This window comes from Cebus imitator, unplaced genomic scaffold (genome assembly GCF_001604975.1).
Source record: "Cebus imitator isolate Cc_AM_T3 unplaced genomic scaffold, Cebus_imitator-1.0 Scaffold736, whole genome shotgun sequence".
Taxonomy (NCBI): Eukaryota; Metazoa; Chordata; class Mammalia; order Primates; family Cebidae; genus Cebus; species Cebus imitator.
The window spans coordinates 387,015-402,483 of NW_016108051.1; the positions used below are offsets into that span (position 1 = coordinate 387,015).

Genomic DNA, 15,469 nt, shown 5'->3' on the forward strand with positions numbered 1-15,469 from the left:
GGTTTCACCGTGTTGACCAGGATGGTCTCGATCTCTTGACCTCGTGATCCACCCGCCTCGGCCTCCCAAAGTGCTGGGATTACAGGCTTGAGCCACCGCGCCCGGCCCAGGAAGTGTGGAAATCTTTTGCTGTATTTGAAATACAGCACCTTTCCAATTTTATAGCACTTACAAGGAGCTTACAATTTGGTTTTTTAAACTCAAATACTTTGGACAGAATCGAGGCAAATGTTCATTCAACATTAAACACATGTTTATTGAGTACCTTTTGTGTTCTGTGATGATACAAAGATGAAATCAAGTATGCTTTTCAAATGCTTTTCCTGTAAAGAAGAAGGAATCAGAATTGAAGTTTGCAAGAATATTTCTCTTCAGCTAAGTGCTTATAGAGGGCCTGTGTGGGTCAGGATCTGTGTCAGAAGCTGAGTGAATGACATAGTCTGTTAATGAAGTTTTGGGTGCTTCAATAGTATTTGCAAACGTATCGTAGTTTATTGACATGCAACAGCCTCCTGCTTTGATAGACAAATTATAAATCATTTCTGGGGTAGTAACCCTGAGATACACATAAAATTGCCCTCTAATTGTTGGAACAAAATACTCCCATTTCTTTTAAAATTAATAAAAGTTTGTACTAATTGCTAGTAGAAAATACTCCATTTCTTTTTAAACATATGTGCCACATAAGGACATTTTTGTTTTATGAGATTATAATACTGTATTTTATTGTACCTTTTCTATGTTTAGATACACAAATGCCATTATGTTACAGTTGCCTACAGTATTTAGTACAGTAACATGCTGTACAGATTTGTAGCCTAGAAGTAATAGGCTGTGTGGTATAACCTAGGTGTGTAGCAGGCTGTACCTTCTGGGTTTGTGTAAATACAGTCTATGATGTTTGAACAACATCAAAATCACCTAATGACACATTTCTCAGAATGTATTCCCATTGTTTTATGGGTTTTTGTTTTTTGAGACAGGATCTAGCTCTGTGGCCCAGGATGGAGTGGAAGTGGTGTGATCTCAGCCCACTGCAACCTTGGCCTCCTGGGCTCAGGCTATCCTCCTCCCATCTCAGCCTCCCAAGTAGCTGGGGCTACAGGCTCACGCCACTGTGCCCGCTACTTTTTCTATTTTTAGTAGAGACAGGGTTTTACCATGTTTCCCAAGCTGGTCTCAAACTCCTGAACTCAAGCAATCTGCCCAGCTTGGCCTCCCAATGTGCTGGGATTACAGGTGTGAGCCACGGCACCCAGCCTAGAATGTATTCTCATTGTGAAGTGATGCACGACTTTAATTGAGATAGGTCTTTCTTTCTAATCTGAATTAGTTATATTTTGAAACTCTTATTTTGCACAGAGGAGTGATGATAGGGAAAAAATTTTTTTTAAGTATTTGGAGTGTTTTACATCAAAGTTAATACTGTCAGTAAATGGAAACCAATATTAATTTTTCAGCCTCATCGATTTTTTTGTTAGGTAGTAGGAGAACAGGAATGGACATTAATGCTTAGGGAGCACCAGGCACTGTTCTTTACATAAATGGTAGTGAGACGTTTTAGGAGTTAAATGAAACTCATTTGGGCAGCGACCCTGAAAAAAATCTGTGTTTTGCTCAACTCTACTCTGTGTCTGTTTAAGTAAAGTTTAATATATATATTTATGTGTAAAACCTCAGTAGCCGTACCTTCCTATTGTTCGCAGTTTCTGATTTCTCTTTGCCGTTGGTAAAGAACGCTGAATGTCAGGGTATATCACCAGGTATAACTTCACAACTCATTTCTCTGTGGTTTGGTGATGGTCTTAAAGACTTGTCTTTGCTTTAGTATAGTAAAACACATGCTAAATCAGAAGCACCCTAAATTTGCTATAAGTTGTTTTTGAGTGGTGTGACTGGAACCTATTGAAAATTAAATTTAAAAACAGATAAAAATTCTTAAGCCCAATATCAAGTGCTTGGATGTCATTAGAATACTCCATAGAGTTCACATTATATACTCACCAGAATTTTTGAAGATGGTAAAGAAAAGTTTGCTTATTGTTTGCATTTTTTTAAATGTACTTTGTAAATCTTCTCCCCAGCACCCAGGCTGAACTCTGTACCATTTGGAAGAATGGAAGCTGATGCGTCTGTTGACATGTTTTCCAAAGTCCTGGAGAATCAGCTGCTTCAGACTACCAAACTAGTGGAAGAACATTTGGATTCTGAAATTCAGAAACTGGATCAGATGGATGAGGATGAATTGGAACGCCTTAAAGAAAAGAGACTTGAGGCACTAAGGAAAGCTCAACAACAGAAACAAGTAACCTCTCTGCCCTGCTTTCTGAAATTGCTATAACAGTATGCGCCTAACAACTTATATATACATGTGCTGTAGTACCTACATTTCAATCTTTCTTTTAGGGATTTTGGGATTCATAGTACCTATTACTGTTAAAAAATTTCCCAGAAAAAATATGTTTTGAAGATACATTCAAAATTAGCCCAATCTCTGTATTAATCTACAGTCAAGTAAAAGAAAGATCTGCCCAAGATCGTTTTTCTGAGCTTAAATTTGTTTGGTTGAATGGAGGGCTAGGGAGTCATTGGTTTCCATTTCAGGTAATATTAAAGCCTATCACAATTTAGCTGTTTTCAAAGCAAATGAGATAACACCTGTGAGATAAGAGCTATTAAGTCAATTTATGTTGAAAAAATTATTTCAGGCATTTCCAACAAAATATTTATGTGGCATATTCAAAAGAATGCATGCTTTGTAACAAAGAAAGGTGGCCACAGCTCTATCCTTGTTGCCTCTTAGAATGTTCGTATAGAATAAATGCAGAGTTGTAAACTCTGATTGAAACCAATGGATTAAATCCTGTAAATTGAATTTTTTTCTCCTTTTTGAGACAGTCTCACTGTGACACCCAGGCTGCAATGCAGTGGTGACACCTCGGCTCAATGCAACCTCTGCTTCCCGGGTTCAAGCAGTTCTTCTGCCTCAGCCTCCCAAGTAGCTGGGACTACAGGCGCACACCACCATGCCTGGCTAATTTTTGTATTTTTAGTAGAGACAGAGTTTCACCGTATCGGCCAGGCTGCTCTTAAACTCCTGACCTCGAGTGATCCTCCTGCCTCAGCCTCCCAAACTGCTGGGATTACAGGCATGAACCACCACATCTGGCCAAATTCTGTAAATTGAATTTTGATTAAAACATATTTCCATTGGGTTACCTGGAAATACGTTATTGCCAACTCTGGTTCCTTTTTAGTTGACTGACTAAAACATGAGGCTTAACTTTTATGATGAAATAGGGAGTTTTGGCCAGGTATGGTGGCTTTCAAGTCTGTAATCGCAACACTTTGAGAGGCCAAGGTAGGCGGATAACCTGAGGTTTGGAAGTTCAAGACCTGCCCGGCCAGTGTGGTGAAACCCTGTCTCTATTAAAAATACAAAAATTAACCAGATGTGGTGGTGCGTGCCTGTAGTCTTAGCTACTTGGGAGGCTGAGGCAGGAGAATTGCTTGAACCCAGGAAGTGGAGGTTGCATTGAACCAAGGTTGTGCCACTGCCCTGCAGCCTCAACAATAGAGCTAGACCCAGTCCCCCCAAAAAAGAGACGGAGTTTTGTTTGTGTTACTTTAGCATGACTTTGATATGTTTACACTCTCATGTTTAGAACAGTTTATATGTTTAGAAGAGTTACTACGAAAGGAAGTAATCTTTTATGAGTGAGTCCAAATTTCTATATTTTGAGTTTTCTAAAATAGAGTATGTTACATGGCTTTTGCTTATACACTATTTTAGAAAATAGGTTGCTTTTCTTTCCTTTTTTTTTTTTGAGAGAGAGTCTTGCTCTATTACCCAGGATGTAGTGCAGTGGCATAATTTCAGCTCACTGCAGCCTCCATGTCCTGGGTTCAAGTGATTCTCCTGCCTCAGCCTCCCAAGTAGCAGAGATTACAGGTGCCCGCCACTACACCTAGCTAATTTTTGTATTTTAGGAGAGGTGGGATTTCACCATGTTGGTCAGGCTGGTCTCAAACTCTGACCTCAGATGATTCGCCTGCCTTAGCCTCCCAAAGTGCTGGGATTACAGGTGTGGGCCACCCTGCACCAGGCCCACTTGGCTGCTTTTCATAGTATAGGGCTGATAGTTAGTATGCAGAGGATGAATTATTGAAATTTAAGGTAATATATGTTTAGGTTCTGCCACAAACTCATATTTCATGATTACATTTAAGTACACTGTTAATTGCTAATTTGCAACTGAAAATAATTATTCATAACGAGGATATTTTGTAGAGAGACTATGAATTCACCTGATTTGCAGTGATGAACATACATTAAATAATGTCTTAAAGGAACTTTTTGGCAGTTCAAAACAGTGGTCTGAATATTTATGGTTAAAACCAACTAAGTCAGGGAGGCTGGATATAGGCCTTTTTTTATTATTAATGTATAAATCAATTTAAAATGCATTTCTCATGGAGTAATTTAGAGGTTCTTATTTTAGAACTTTCATTGCATTTTAATAGATCTTTTTTATTAAAATGTCTTCTGAAAGTAGGCAAGAAGCCTAGTGATTTGTGTAGATATTCTTTTTATAAGAGATTATACAGTAATTAGATTATACAGACATTTTGACTTTTTGATCCACGACGATATTGGCGAGATCAGTGTATGCAGTGACTTATACTCAGCACTTAATAGGCCTAGGTGAACCTATATTCTTCTCTCAGCCAAGCACCCTCCTACTCTTAACTAGAGCTGGCGCACATAGGTAGGGAGCAGAGGAATAACGTAAGAAATAGGAGGAGTTAAGCAGAGGCTTGGGTGATGGCCACTGAGAGCCAGGTGCTGCCCAGCTGCCATACCTCAGGTAGGCCCATCCTGCCTCATTCCATTCTGCAAGTACCTTAGGAGCACATGCTGTCCATAAGGGGCTATGCTAAGAGCACAGGGGTGTAGTGAATGTGTCAGCAGAGGCCCTGAGCATTGGTAGAGGTTCAGAATGGGCACATCCTCCCTCAAAAAAGCCAGGACAGTTTCAGGCCTTCAGCCTCTTGATTAAACACTTGAGAATAAATATTGAAAAGAAATAGCGGCTTTTTTTTTTTTTAGACAGAGTCTTGCTCTGTTGCCCGGCTGGAGAACAGTGGCACAGTCTTGGCTCACTGCAACCTCCACCTTCTGGGTTCAAGAGAGTATTCTGCCTCAGCTTGCCTAGTAGCTGGGATTACAGGCACCTACCACCAAGCCCAGCTCATTTTTGTATTATTAATAGAGACGGGTTTCCCAATGTTGGCCAGACTGGTCTTGAACTCCTGACCTCAGGTGATCCGCCAACCTCAGCCTTTCACAGTGTTGAGATTACAGGTGGCGAGCCACCACACCTGGCCTAGAAATAGCAGCTTTTTAAAAGACAAATACTTTTTTTTTTTTTTTTTTTTTTGAGAAGGGTCTTGCGCAGTCACCCAGGCTGGAGTGCAGTGGCATGATCTCAGCTCACTACAACCTCTGCCTTCAGGGTTCAAGCGATTTTTGTGCTTCAGCCCCCGGAGGAGCTGCGATTACAGGCGTGTGCCACACACCTGGCTAATTTTTGTATTTTTTGTAGAGACGGGGTTTCACCATGTTGCCCAGACTATTCTTGAATTCCTGTCCTCAAGTGATCCACCTGCCTCAGCCTCCCAAAGTGCTGAGATGACAGGTGTGAGCCACTGCACCCAGCCTAACAAATACTTTTTAAGGGCACATATCATTGGTAAATTGCAAAAGCAGTCATGAAACTTCATATGCCAAAGAAAATATCAGGGTCTCCTGTGCGTGTCGGTTCAACATAAGCGGATGTGATTTGGACACCACAGTTGTTATAGTCTGGGCCATGTTCATTGACATCCAAAGGAGGAAGGGAGATGGCCTTCCTAGCTCTTTGGTTGTACCTCCTTCTAGAGGGCTGGATGGAGACATCTGTCACATTTTAAGAAGACATGAGCGTGTTTAGATGATATCCTGGAAGAGTAGGAATTCTAGAAATCTTTTCATATGAGAATGATTGTAAGGAACTGGAAGTGTTCAGTGTGGAGAAGGGAAAACTTAGGCAATGTGTGATGTTTGAAGGGCCGACATGGGAAAGAGATTAAAACTTTAATCTTTGTTCAAGCTGGAAGCCACAGACCAGAGTTATGAATATATTGCAGTTCATTGTGAGAAGCCCTTCCTAACGATTAGTACAGGTGCAGATGCTTTTTAAACATTTCTAAGGTGGTTATCAAAAGCAGACAGGACTCTTGCCCTTCAGAGCTGCAGTAACCACTTTCCATCCCCAAGAGAAGGCTTTATCTCATAAGCATTATTTTTATTTTTTACTTTTTTCTTTTTATTTATTTTTGAGACAGAGTCACTCTGTTGCCCAGGCAGTGGTATGATCTCAGCTCACTGCACCCTCTGCCTCCCGGGTTCAAACAATTCTCCTGCATCAGCCTCCCTAGTGGCTGGGATTATAGGCACCTACCACCGTGGCCAGCTAATTTCTTGCATGTTTTTTAATAGAGACAGGGTTTCGCCGTGTTGGCCATGCTAGTCTCGAACTCCTGACTTCAGGTGATCTAGCCACCTCGGCCTCCCAAAGTGCTGGGATTATAGGCGTGAGCCACCATGCCCAGCCTCATGAGCATTATTTTTAAAAGACTTGTAGTAACTTGGATCAAATATTTCTGATGTTAGTAGTTTAAGAGTACATGGATAAAGTTAAGTGGACATTTACATTCTGAGTCTCTCAAGTCTAAATTTTTATTTTTGAGGTTATGAGAAAAACAAATACTTTTAGTTATCAAGACAGGTAATTATCTTGAACCCAGGCCATGCTGTGGAGACATTCACTGCCCATAGACTAGTTTTGCATTGACAGTAGAAGCAGGAAAGGAAACTGCTAAAAGGAATTCATTTCTCTATAAGATAAAATTGACTTCAGCCAGGCACAATGGCTCATGCCTGTAATCCTAGCACTTTTGGAGGACAAGGTGGGAGGATTGCTTGGACGTAGACATTTGAGACCAGCCTGGGCAATATAGTAAAACCCCATCTCTACCAAAAAAGAAAAATAAATTAGCCAGGCATGGTGTGGCATGTGCCAATGGTCCCAACTCCTTGGGAGATGAGATAGGAGGATCTCTTGAGCCTAGGAGGTTGAGGCTGCAGCGAGCTATAAGCATGCCACCACACTCCATCCTGGGCAACTGTAGCGAGATCCATTCTCAACAATAAAAAACACTTAAAAAAATGTATTTCAAAATACAATGGTGATTTAGACACTTAAAATGTCAAGTGGTGCTGAAAGAGATATTTCACATGTGTAATGTTTTCCTTCTCTCCAAATTAGGAATGGCTTTCTAAAGGACACGGAGAATACAGAGAAATCCCTAGTGAAAGAGACTTTTTTCAAGAAGTCAAGGAGAGTAAAAAAGTGGTTTGCCATTTCTACAGAGACTCCACATTCAGGTAACTTGGTTTCCATTCGTGACTTTTTCTCGAAGAAAAAAAAAAAACTTTTTTAAAAAAAAAAAAAAAAAAAAAAAAAAAAAAAAAAACACACACAATCAGCTGTTTGAATAGAGATATACTAGCTTAATAGAGAAATGAAGAAAACTAAAAGAAAATAGTTGTTTCATTGTACTCTCTCATATGTTATTTAGTATTAAGTTAGGCAGCCTGGGCCCAGTGGCTAAAGCCTGCAATCCCAGCACTTTGGAAGCCCAAGGCAGGGGGATCACTTGAAGTCAGGAGTTCAAGACCAGCCTGGCCAACATGGCGAAACTACAAAATTAGCCAGGTGTGGTGGCAAGCACCTGTAGTCCCAGATACTGGGGAGGCTGAGGTGGGGCAATTGCTTGAACCTGGGAGACAGAGGTTGCAGTTAGCCAAGGTTATGACACTGCACTCCAGCTCGGGCAATAGAGTAAGACTCCATCTCAGAAAAAAGAGAGAGAGAGAGAAAAGTTAAGCAATTGTTATTTTAAAGAGTAACTTAACAATTACATGCAAAAATATAAATGAATATTATTGAATGTATTCCCATATAAATAGCTATATTTTTGAATTATATTTTCACTAGCTAACTCTAAAAACATCTTAGAAATGTACACTTAAAATTCTTATCATCATGACAATAATTATTTCCATCTAGTATTGTGATCAGCCACGATGTTGGGAACCAGGAACAGCTGTTGAGAGTCAGTGTTCTTTCACTCAGTCCTTCTCAGCTAACAACTGTAATAGAAAGATGGTGGCTTGGCCAAACCTTTCACCAAAGCAGAGTTGGGACTGCCAGTCTTGGCTAGAAGGAGAAGTGATTTTTCTTAGACCACCCTAGGTCTCCAAATCTCTCTAAGGAGGCAAATCCCTTATAAAATATTAATACCTCCCCAGAAGAGGTTACGTCTTAAACCAAAGGACCCAAGCCTTTGTGGTTTTGCCCACAGATTTGATTAGTTACCAACACTTAAAAATTGAGAGATAAACCCTTTGGAAAATATTCACATTCAGAATTTTTCTTTAAAAAACTCAGAAAACTATAATAGCAGAGTTGAAACTATAATGCCAGGCTTCTGCTAACAGGCAGCTGCCCCCCGAAACAGACAAGTAGTGTGCTCTAGCATCTCTGGCACTCACTGTGGTGTCAGCCCTGCTGTCTTTCTCATTTTGTGGCCTGCCTGCCCCTTTTTCTTGACCTTTCAACCCAGTAGCTTCATTGTTAGTTGACACCTTTCAAGAACTGATTCCTGGGATTCATTGACTAAGAGAATAAAAATGAAAGAAAATATTGAGATGGTAATATCTCTTGTGAGGAACAGAGAGAGAAGGGATTAGGCAGGCAGAAGGGTATCAGAGAAACCCTCTGCCCTTGTGGTACACAACCATCTCCCATTGCCACACATTCCTCAAGTTGCCAACCTTTCACAAATATGATGAAGTGATATGTAAATATACTGGTATATAAAATATTACTTGTCCACTTTTTTTTTGTTTGGTTTTGGGTTTTATTTTTTTGGAGTGGGGGTTGTTTTTTTGTTTTTTTAGGGTTTTGTTTTTGTTTTTGTTTTTTTTTTGGTTTTTTGTTTTTGTTTTTTGAGATGGAGACTTACATGGTCGCCCAGACTGGAGTGCAATGGCAGGATTTCGACTCACTGCAACCTCCACCTCCTGGGTTCAAGGGATTCTCCTGCCTCAGCCTCCCAAGTAGCCAGGACTACAGGCACCTGCCACCACACGCGGCTAATTTTTGTATTTTTAGTAGAGACGGAGTTTTGCCATGTTGGCCAGGCTGGTCTCAAACTCCTGACCTCAGGTGATCCACCCATCTTGGCCTCCCAAAGTGTTGGGATTACAGGCGTGAGCCACGACACCCAGCCTCACTTGTTTTTTCTATGTCTTACCCAACTAAATTGTTGGTTTTGTAGAGGCAGAGCATTTGCCTGTATTGTGGCCTACTGTGCTCTGGGATCATAGCCCTAAAGCAACTGCCTGACACATAGTAGGTGGTCAGTAAACTCATTTGATGGGTGTATAAACAGTGCATCATCAGGAGTACTCACCTTCAAATGGAACTGAAAAATTAAAATCAAAATCATCCAGTTAATTTTATATATTAGCAAAGTTCCTCATACATAGTAGGTGGAATGCTTTTGTGAATATTATCCCTGGAACAGTCACAGTAATCTTCAGAGGCACTCATTTCATGTGTGGAAACCAAGGCTTGGAGAAATTAAGTGACTCACCTAATATCACTCAGATACTAAATGATAAAACAGAGGGAGAGACTTCAACCCAGCCTACTGCTTTTTTTTTTTAATTTTTAGTTATTGTGGCCAATAGTAGGTAAATATGGGATACATGAGATATTTTAACACAGGCATGCAATGTGTAATAATCACTTCAGGATAAATGGAGTATCCATCATCTCAAGCTTTTATCCTTTGTGTTATAAACAATCTAATTATGCTTGTTATTTTTAAATGTACATAAACGTCTATAACTATACCATGACTGTTGCTTTTTTTAATTTTTAGAAATTGATTGACAAATGGTATAATTATAGACTTATTTAAAATAGGTTCCTGGTGGGGCATGGTGGCTCACACCTGTAATCCCAGCACTTTGGGAAGCTGAGGCAGGTGGATCACCTGAGGTCAGGAGTTCGAGACCAGCCTGACCACTATGGTAAAACCCTGTCTCTACTAAAAATACAAAAATTAGCCAAGCTTGGCGATGGGTGCCTGTAATCCCAGTTACTCAGGAGGCTGAGACAGGAGAATCGATTGAACTCAGCAGGGGGAGGTTGCAGTGAGCCGAGATTATGCCACTGCACTCTAGCCGGGGTGACAGAGTGAGACTCCAACTCAAAAATAAATAAATAAATAAATAAAAGTTCATCATAATGAACACCTAGGGTTAAGAACCACCAGTCTTAAAGATTATTGCAACAGTCTGTTTTAGAAATAGTCATGAATTGGCCAGTTGAAAGTGAATTTTTTTTTGAGACAGAGTCTCACTCTGTTGCCCAGTCTGGAGTGCAGTGGCGCAATTTTAGCTCACTGTAACCCCCACCTCCCAGGTCAGAGCGATTCTCGTGCCTCAGCCTCCCGTGTAGCTGTGATGACAGGTGCCCAACATGACACCCAGCTAAGTTTTACATTTTTAGTAGAGATAGGGTTTCACCATATGGACCAGGCTGGTCTTGAACTCTTGGCCTCAAGTGATCTGCCCACCTCAGCCTCTCAAAATGCTGGGATTACAGGCATGAGCCACTGCATCAGTGGCCAGAAAATAAATTTTAATATAAAGAAGATGTCACTTTTTCGTTTGTTTGTTTTGTTTTCTTGAGATGGAGTCTCACTTTGTTGCCCAGGTTGGGGTGCAATGGCACAATCTTGGCTCACTGCAGCTTCTGCCTCCCAGGTTCAAGCAATTCTCCTACCCCAGGCTCCCAAGTAGCTGGGATTACAGGCCCACACCACCATACCCAGCTGATTTTTTTAATTTTTAGTTGAGACAGGGTTTCACCATGTTGGCTAAGCTGGTCTCAAACTCCTGTCCTCAAATGATCCGCCCGCCTCAGCCTCCCAAAGTGCCGAGATTACAGATGTGAGCCACCATGCCCAGCCAAGAAAATCTTACTTCTGTTTCCCTCTTCATTGGAAGGTAGCTTAATAGAAGTTACTATGGGTATTTTTTAATTCCCTAAAAGCATAATGGCCAAATTTATTTAAATATTATTAGTAACCCTTAGTCTTAGTGTGCTTCTTACTGACAGAGTTTCATATTTAGGAATAAGGAGTTTTTCCTCAGTGATGCTATTCAGTTTTTCTTCATGACTTCCAAATATGGCACCATGTGTGCATTTCTGATTTTTGTTAGTCTCTTCTGAGTTCTGTGAAGTTTCAGTTTGTCCCTTCTCAGGTTTTCCTGTACGAGATAGGACAACTTCCTTTATGACTTAAAGCATATATTTAATATTTTAAAAGATAATATCATTAATGCAAATCTGACTTTCTAGAATCTTATAGGCTGTTTTCCCATCTCATAATCAGGCAGCTAACCTTTGATCTGGAACTGAGGTCATCTGACACACCTGTAGGTTGGCTGCCATGTTATGAGACTCAACAGAAAAACTATATAATTATTAGATTTACCTAATGACATTTATTTTGGAAAAAAGAGATTTGTGGTTTATTTTATAATTTTCTATATGGTTACTTACAGGTGTAAAATATTAGACAGACATCTGGTGATATTGTCCAAGAAACACCTCGAGACCAAATTTTTGAAGCTGAATGTGGAAAAAGCACCTTTCCTTTGTGAGAGACTGCGTATCAAAGTCATTCCCACACTAGCACTGGTAAAAGACGGGAAAACACAAGATTATGTTGTTGGGTTTACTGACCTAGGAAATACAGATGACTTCACCACAGAAACTTTAGAATGGAGGCTCGGTTGTTCTGACATTCTTAATTACAGGTAACTTTTAACAAAAGATCATACTGATTTTAGTTCATATATAGCTGATATTTTTACAGAGGACTTTTGTATTGTAACATTTATTTTATGAAATTAAGACCTTTTGGCTAAGGTATAGAATGTTTCTCAAAGGAAAAGCGTATTTCTTAAAGCATGTGTTATTAGTATGATTTTACAGCAAAATCAGATTTACAGATAAAACTGATTTTATAAGTAAAAGTGAATCTCACAGTACTCCTGACTATAAAAGTTTTCAGCTTAACATATGCTATTGAAACTAATTTTGTATTAATCTGGAAACTTAAAATGGCAATCTCTAGTTGACTGTTCCCTAATTTAAGCCAGATTACTCAAATGGACACTGACTGAAGTGATTCTCTTTGATAAAATAAAAATTAAAAATACACTATTGCAAAGAAAGTTATATATTAAAATACTAGATTTTTAACTTAGTATTTCCCATTTTGCTTATAGAAGCTGATAAATACAAAAGGTTTCTATGCCTAGCTTGTATTACTTGCTATGAAGAACAGTTTTAGTTTGAAAACAATTCAAAATCCAACTTTCATTTCTTTATCTACTACTTCAGACAAATAATTTATTTAATTACACAAATCAGAGCATATCATCTTGTCTTTTTTGCCTTTTCTTGATTTGCAAAAGTAACAGGTAAAATTGTGCAATCTTTCCAGAGTCATGGTGCCTTTCAAGAAGTAGAAGTTTCTCACTTTTTTCTCTCTGCCCCATTTCCCTCCCCTCTTTTCTCTGACTCTCCTAGACATGCCGAAATAATTCCTATGTTGTAGAAATTGGTTTCATTTTCTTAATATTAACATAAATATTAATGTTTATTAAAGTTACATTTCAGGGTAATTTTAAACATTAAACAAACTGTGTACAGGCAAGTGGCTCACTTCTGTAATCCCAGCACTTTGAGAGGCTGAGGTTGGCAGAATTGCTTGAGGCTAGGTGTTTGAGACCAATCTGGGCAGCATAGTGAGATGAGACCTCATCTCTACAAAAAGCTAGTAGAAACAAAGCCCTGCAAACTAGTACAAAGAATCCTCATTGTCCCTTTGCCCATATTACCCAATTTTAAACATTTTATATTTGTTTTATCATTGCGTAGATACTGTGAAGCATTTGGGGGACCATTTGAGTAGAAGTTGTGGATACAGTGTCCCTTTCCTCCTAAAGACTTCCATATGTATTTCTGAAGAACATTTTCCTTTTTTTTTCTTTTCCACTTAAAAAAACATTTTATTTTTATTTTATTAACTTATTTATTATACTTTAAGTTCTGGGGTACATGTGCAGAACATGCAGGTTTGTTACATAGGTATACACGTGCCATGGTGGTTTCCTGCATCCTTCACCCCTTCAAGACTTCCATATGTATTTCCTAAGAACATTTCCTTACATAGCCATAGTACAATTATGAAAACAGGAATTACTGTGTAATTTACAGCTCTTACTTCAAATGTTATCATTGTCTCAATAATGTCCTTCATACCAAAAATGCAGCACATTTAGTTATTATAGCTTTAGTTACCATTGTTATTCTTTGGTTCTTAAGACTGATGTTTTTGAGGAGTACAAACTGTTTATTTTGGAGAATATCTCCAAGTTTGGGTTTGTCTTATATTTCCTCAAGATTGGATTCAAATTATCTATTTTTGACAGGCATGTTATGGAAGTGATGCATCATATCAGGAGGTATGCGATGGTTTCTCTCATTTCTGGTGACAGCTGAGCACTGTGCTAACCAAATGTTAATTCATAATGAATGATAAAAAGGAAAATAGGTCTGGTGCACTGGCTCACGCCTATTATCCTAGCACTTTGGGATGCCAAAGCAGGAGGATCGCTTGAGCCTAGGGGTTCAAGACCAGTCTGGGCAATATAGTGAGATGTCATCACTACAAAAAATTTAAAAATTAGCTTAGCGTGGTGGCACATGCCTGTAGTCCCAGCTGCTCAGGAGGCTGAGGTGGGAGGATTGCTTGAGTCCAGGAAGTAGAGGTTGCAGTGAGCCGTGATCACACTATTGCACTTCAGCCTGGGCCACAGAATGAGACCCTGTCTCAAAAAGGAAAATAATATTAATCTAAAACAAATTTAATAGTACAAAATAAGGTTTAAGGCTATTAACCATCAATATAAGCATTATACCTCTTCCTTGACACCAGCATTTTAAAGAAATTTTATTCTTTATGTTACAGGAAGGAAACAAAGTTAGATTTTTGTGCAGTTTAGCATACTAGTACTAAATCATAAAGAATAAAATGCTTTTTCTATTTTTTTTTTTTTTTTAATTTTTAGTGGAAATTTAATGGAGCCACCATTTCAGAGCCAAAAGAAATTTGGAACAAACTTCACAAAGCTGGAAAAGAAAACTATCCGAGGAAAGAAATATGATTCAGACTCTGATGATGATTAGAGCTCATTAATTCTTTGTAAATTGTCTTTTTTCTTCTGCTTCAGATTTAAATGTGTTTTCTAAATTCTATTAATGTCTATACATTAGTCGTCTAAATACTCATATTCTCGAATTTTATACAGTTGTATCACATTGAAAGGTATCTTTACTATTTTCCGTGTGGCCATCATGTTTAAGTTGAAGAAAACTTCCCCGTTCTTAAATTATCTGGGACGGGTCTGGATTCTCTATTTTTGAGATTGACTTTATCACAATAGGAGTCATACACCTTTATACCATTCACAATCGTGTTTTTGATCTACAGAGTTAGAAATTCAAAAACTATTCCAGGACTAATTAATTGGCATTATTTATACAACAGGTCAAGTAACATTTACTGGTGCAATACTGCACTTGTAAATGAATTCTAAACACTTCACTTCTGGAATATATTTAAGTAGCTATTAAAGAACTGGTTATTCTGGTCACTGCATGTTGGTGTTGAATCAACTGATGCCAGCAGAAAGCTATTTTGGGTTGTGAACATACTGCCTTATTTAAAGGGTCCTGATTGCTTGTATTTTAAACATTAATTAAAAAGAAATCAGGAAAGACTTTTGAAATAACAGCATAAGGAACTCCAGTGTCTCTGCTCAATAAAATACTTGTAACTGGAAGTTTAAATTTATATGAAAATTGTCATAAAAGCATACATCCAACAAAAACATTTTTTCAAGTCTACTAAATCTTAGTAAGAATAGGGATTCTGTGGCATTTGAGCCATGACTCCATTCCCTCTCTCCAGTTCTCAATCCTGGACTACAGTTTCTCCTCTGGAAGAATAGGTTACTAGCATGACTCATTCCCTCAAGCTCTGTGTTGCAGAAGCCCTTTTGCAAGCAAAAGTAGCCAACAGATTTAGGGCTCTCCTTCCTCCACCTAGTCCCCGCTTATGGCACAGAGAATCTACCCCAGGAATAGCAGACTGAGAATACTGGGCCTCAATTGCTTTTGCCCCAGCTTACTCATAGGATGAAGGTTCTTTA

General features: G+C 39.0%; 1 protein-coding gene across 1 annotated transcript in view; it reads left to right on the top strand.

Annotated features, from left to right (window-relative positions):
• Positions 1–15,100, top strand: part of TXNDC9 (thioredoxin domain containing 9) — a 17,020-nt gene extending 1,920 nt beyond the window's left edge. The window contains exons 2-5 of the mRNA XM_017519321.2: positions 2,085–2,305; positions 7,371–7,489; positions 11,750–12,004; positions 14,327–15,100. Of these exons, the coding sequence (XP_017374810.1) occupies positions 2,117–2,305; positions 7,371–7,489; positions 11,750–12,004; positions 14,327–14,444 (681 nt within the window). The 5' untranslated portion in view covers positions 2,085–2,116 and the 3' untranslated portion in view covers positions 14,445–15,100. The remainder of the gene's footprint in view (positions 1–2,084; positions 2,306–7,370; positions 7,490–11,749; positions 12,005–14,326) is intronic.
• Positions 15,101–15,469: the final 369 nt, after the last annotated feature.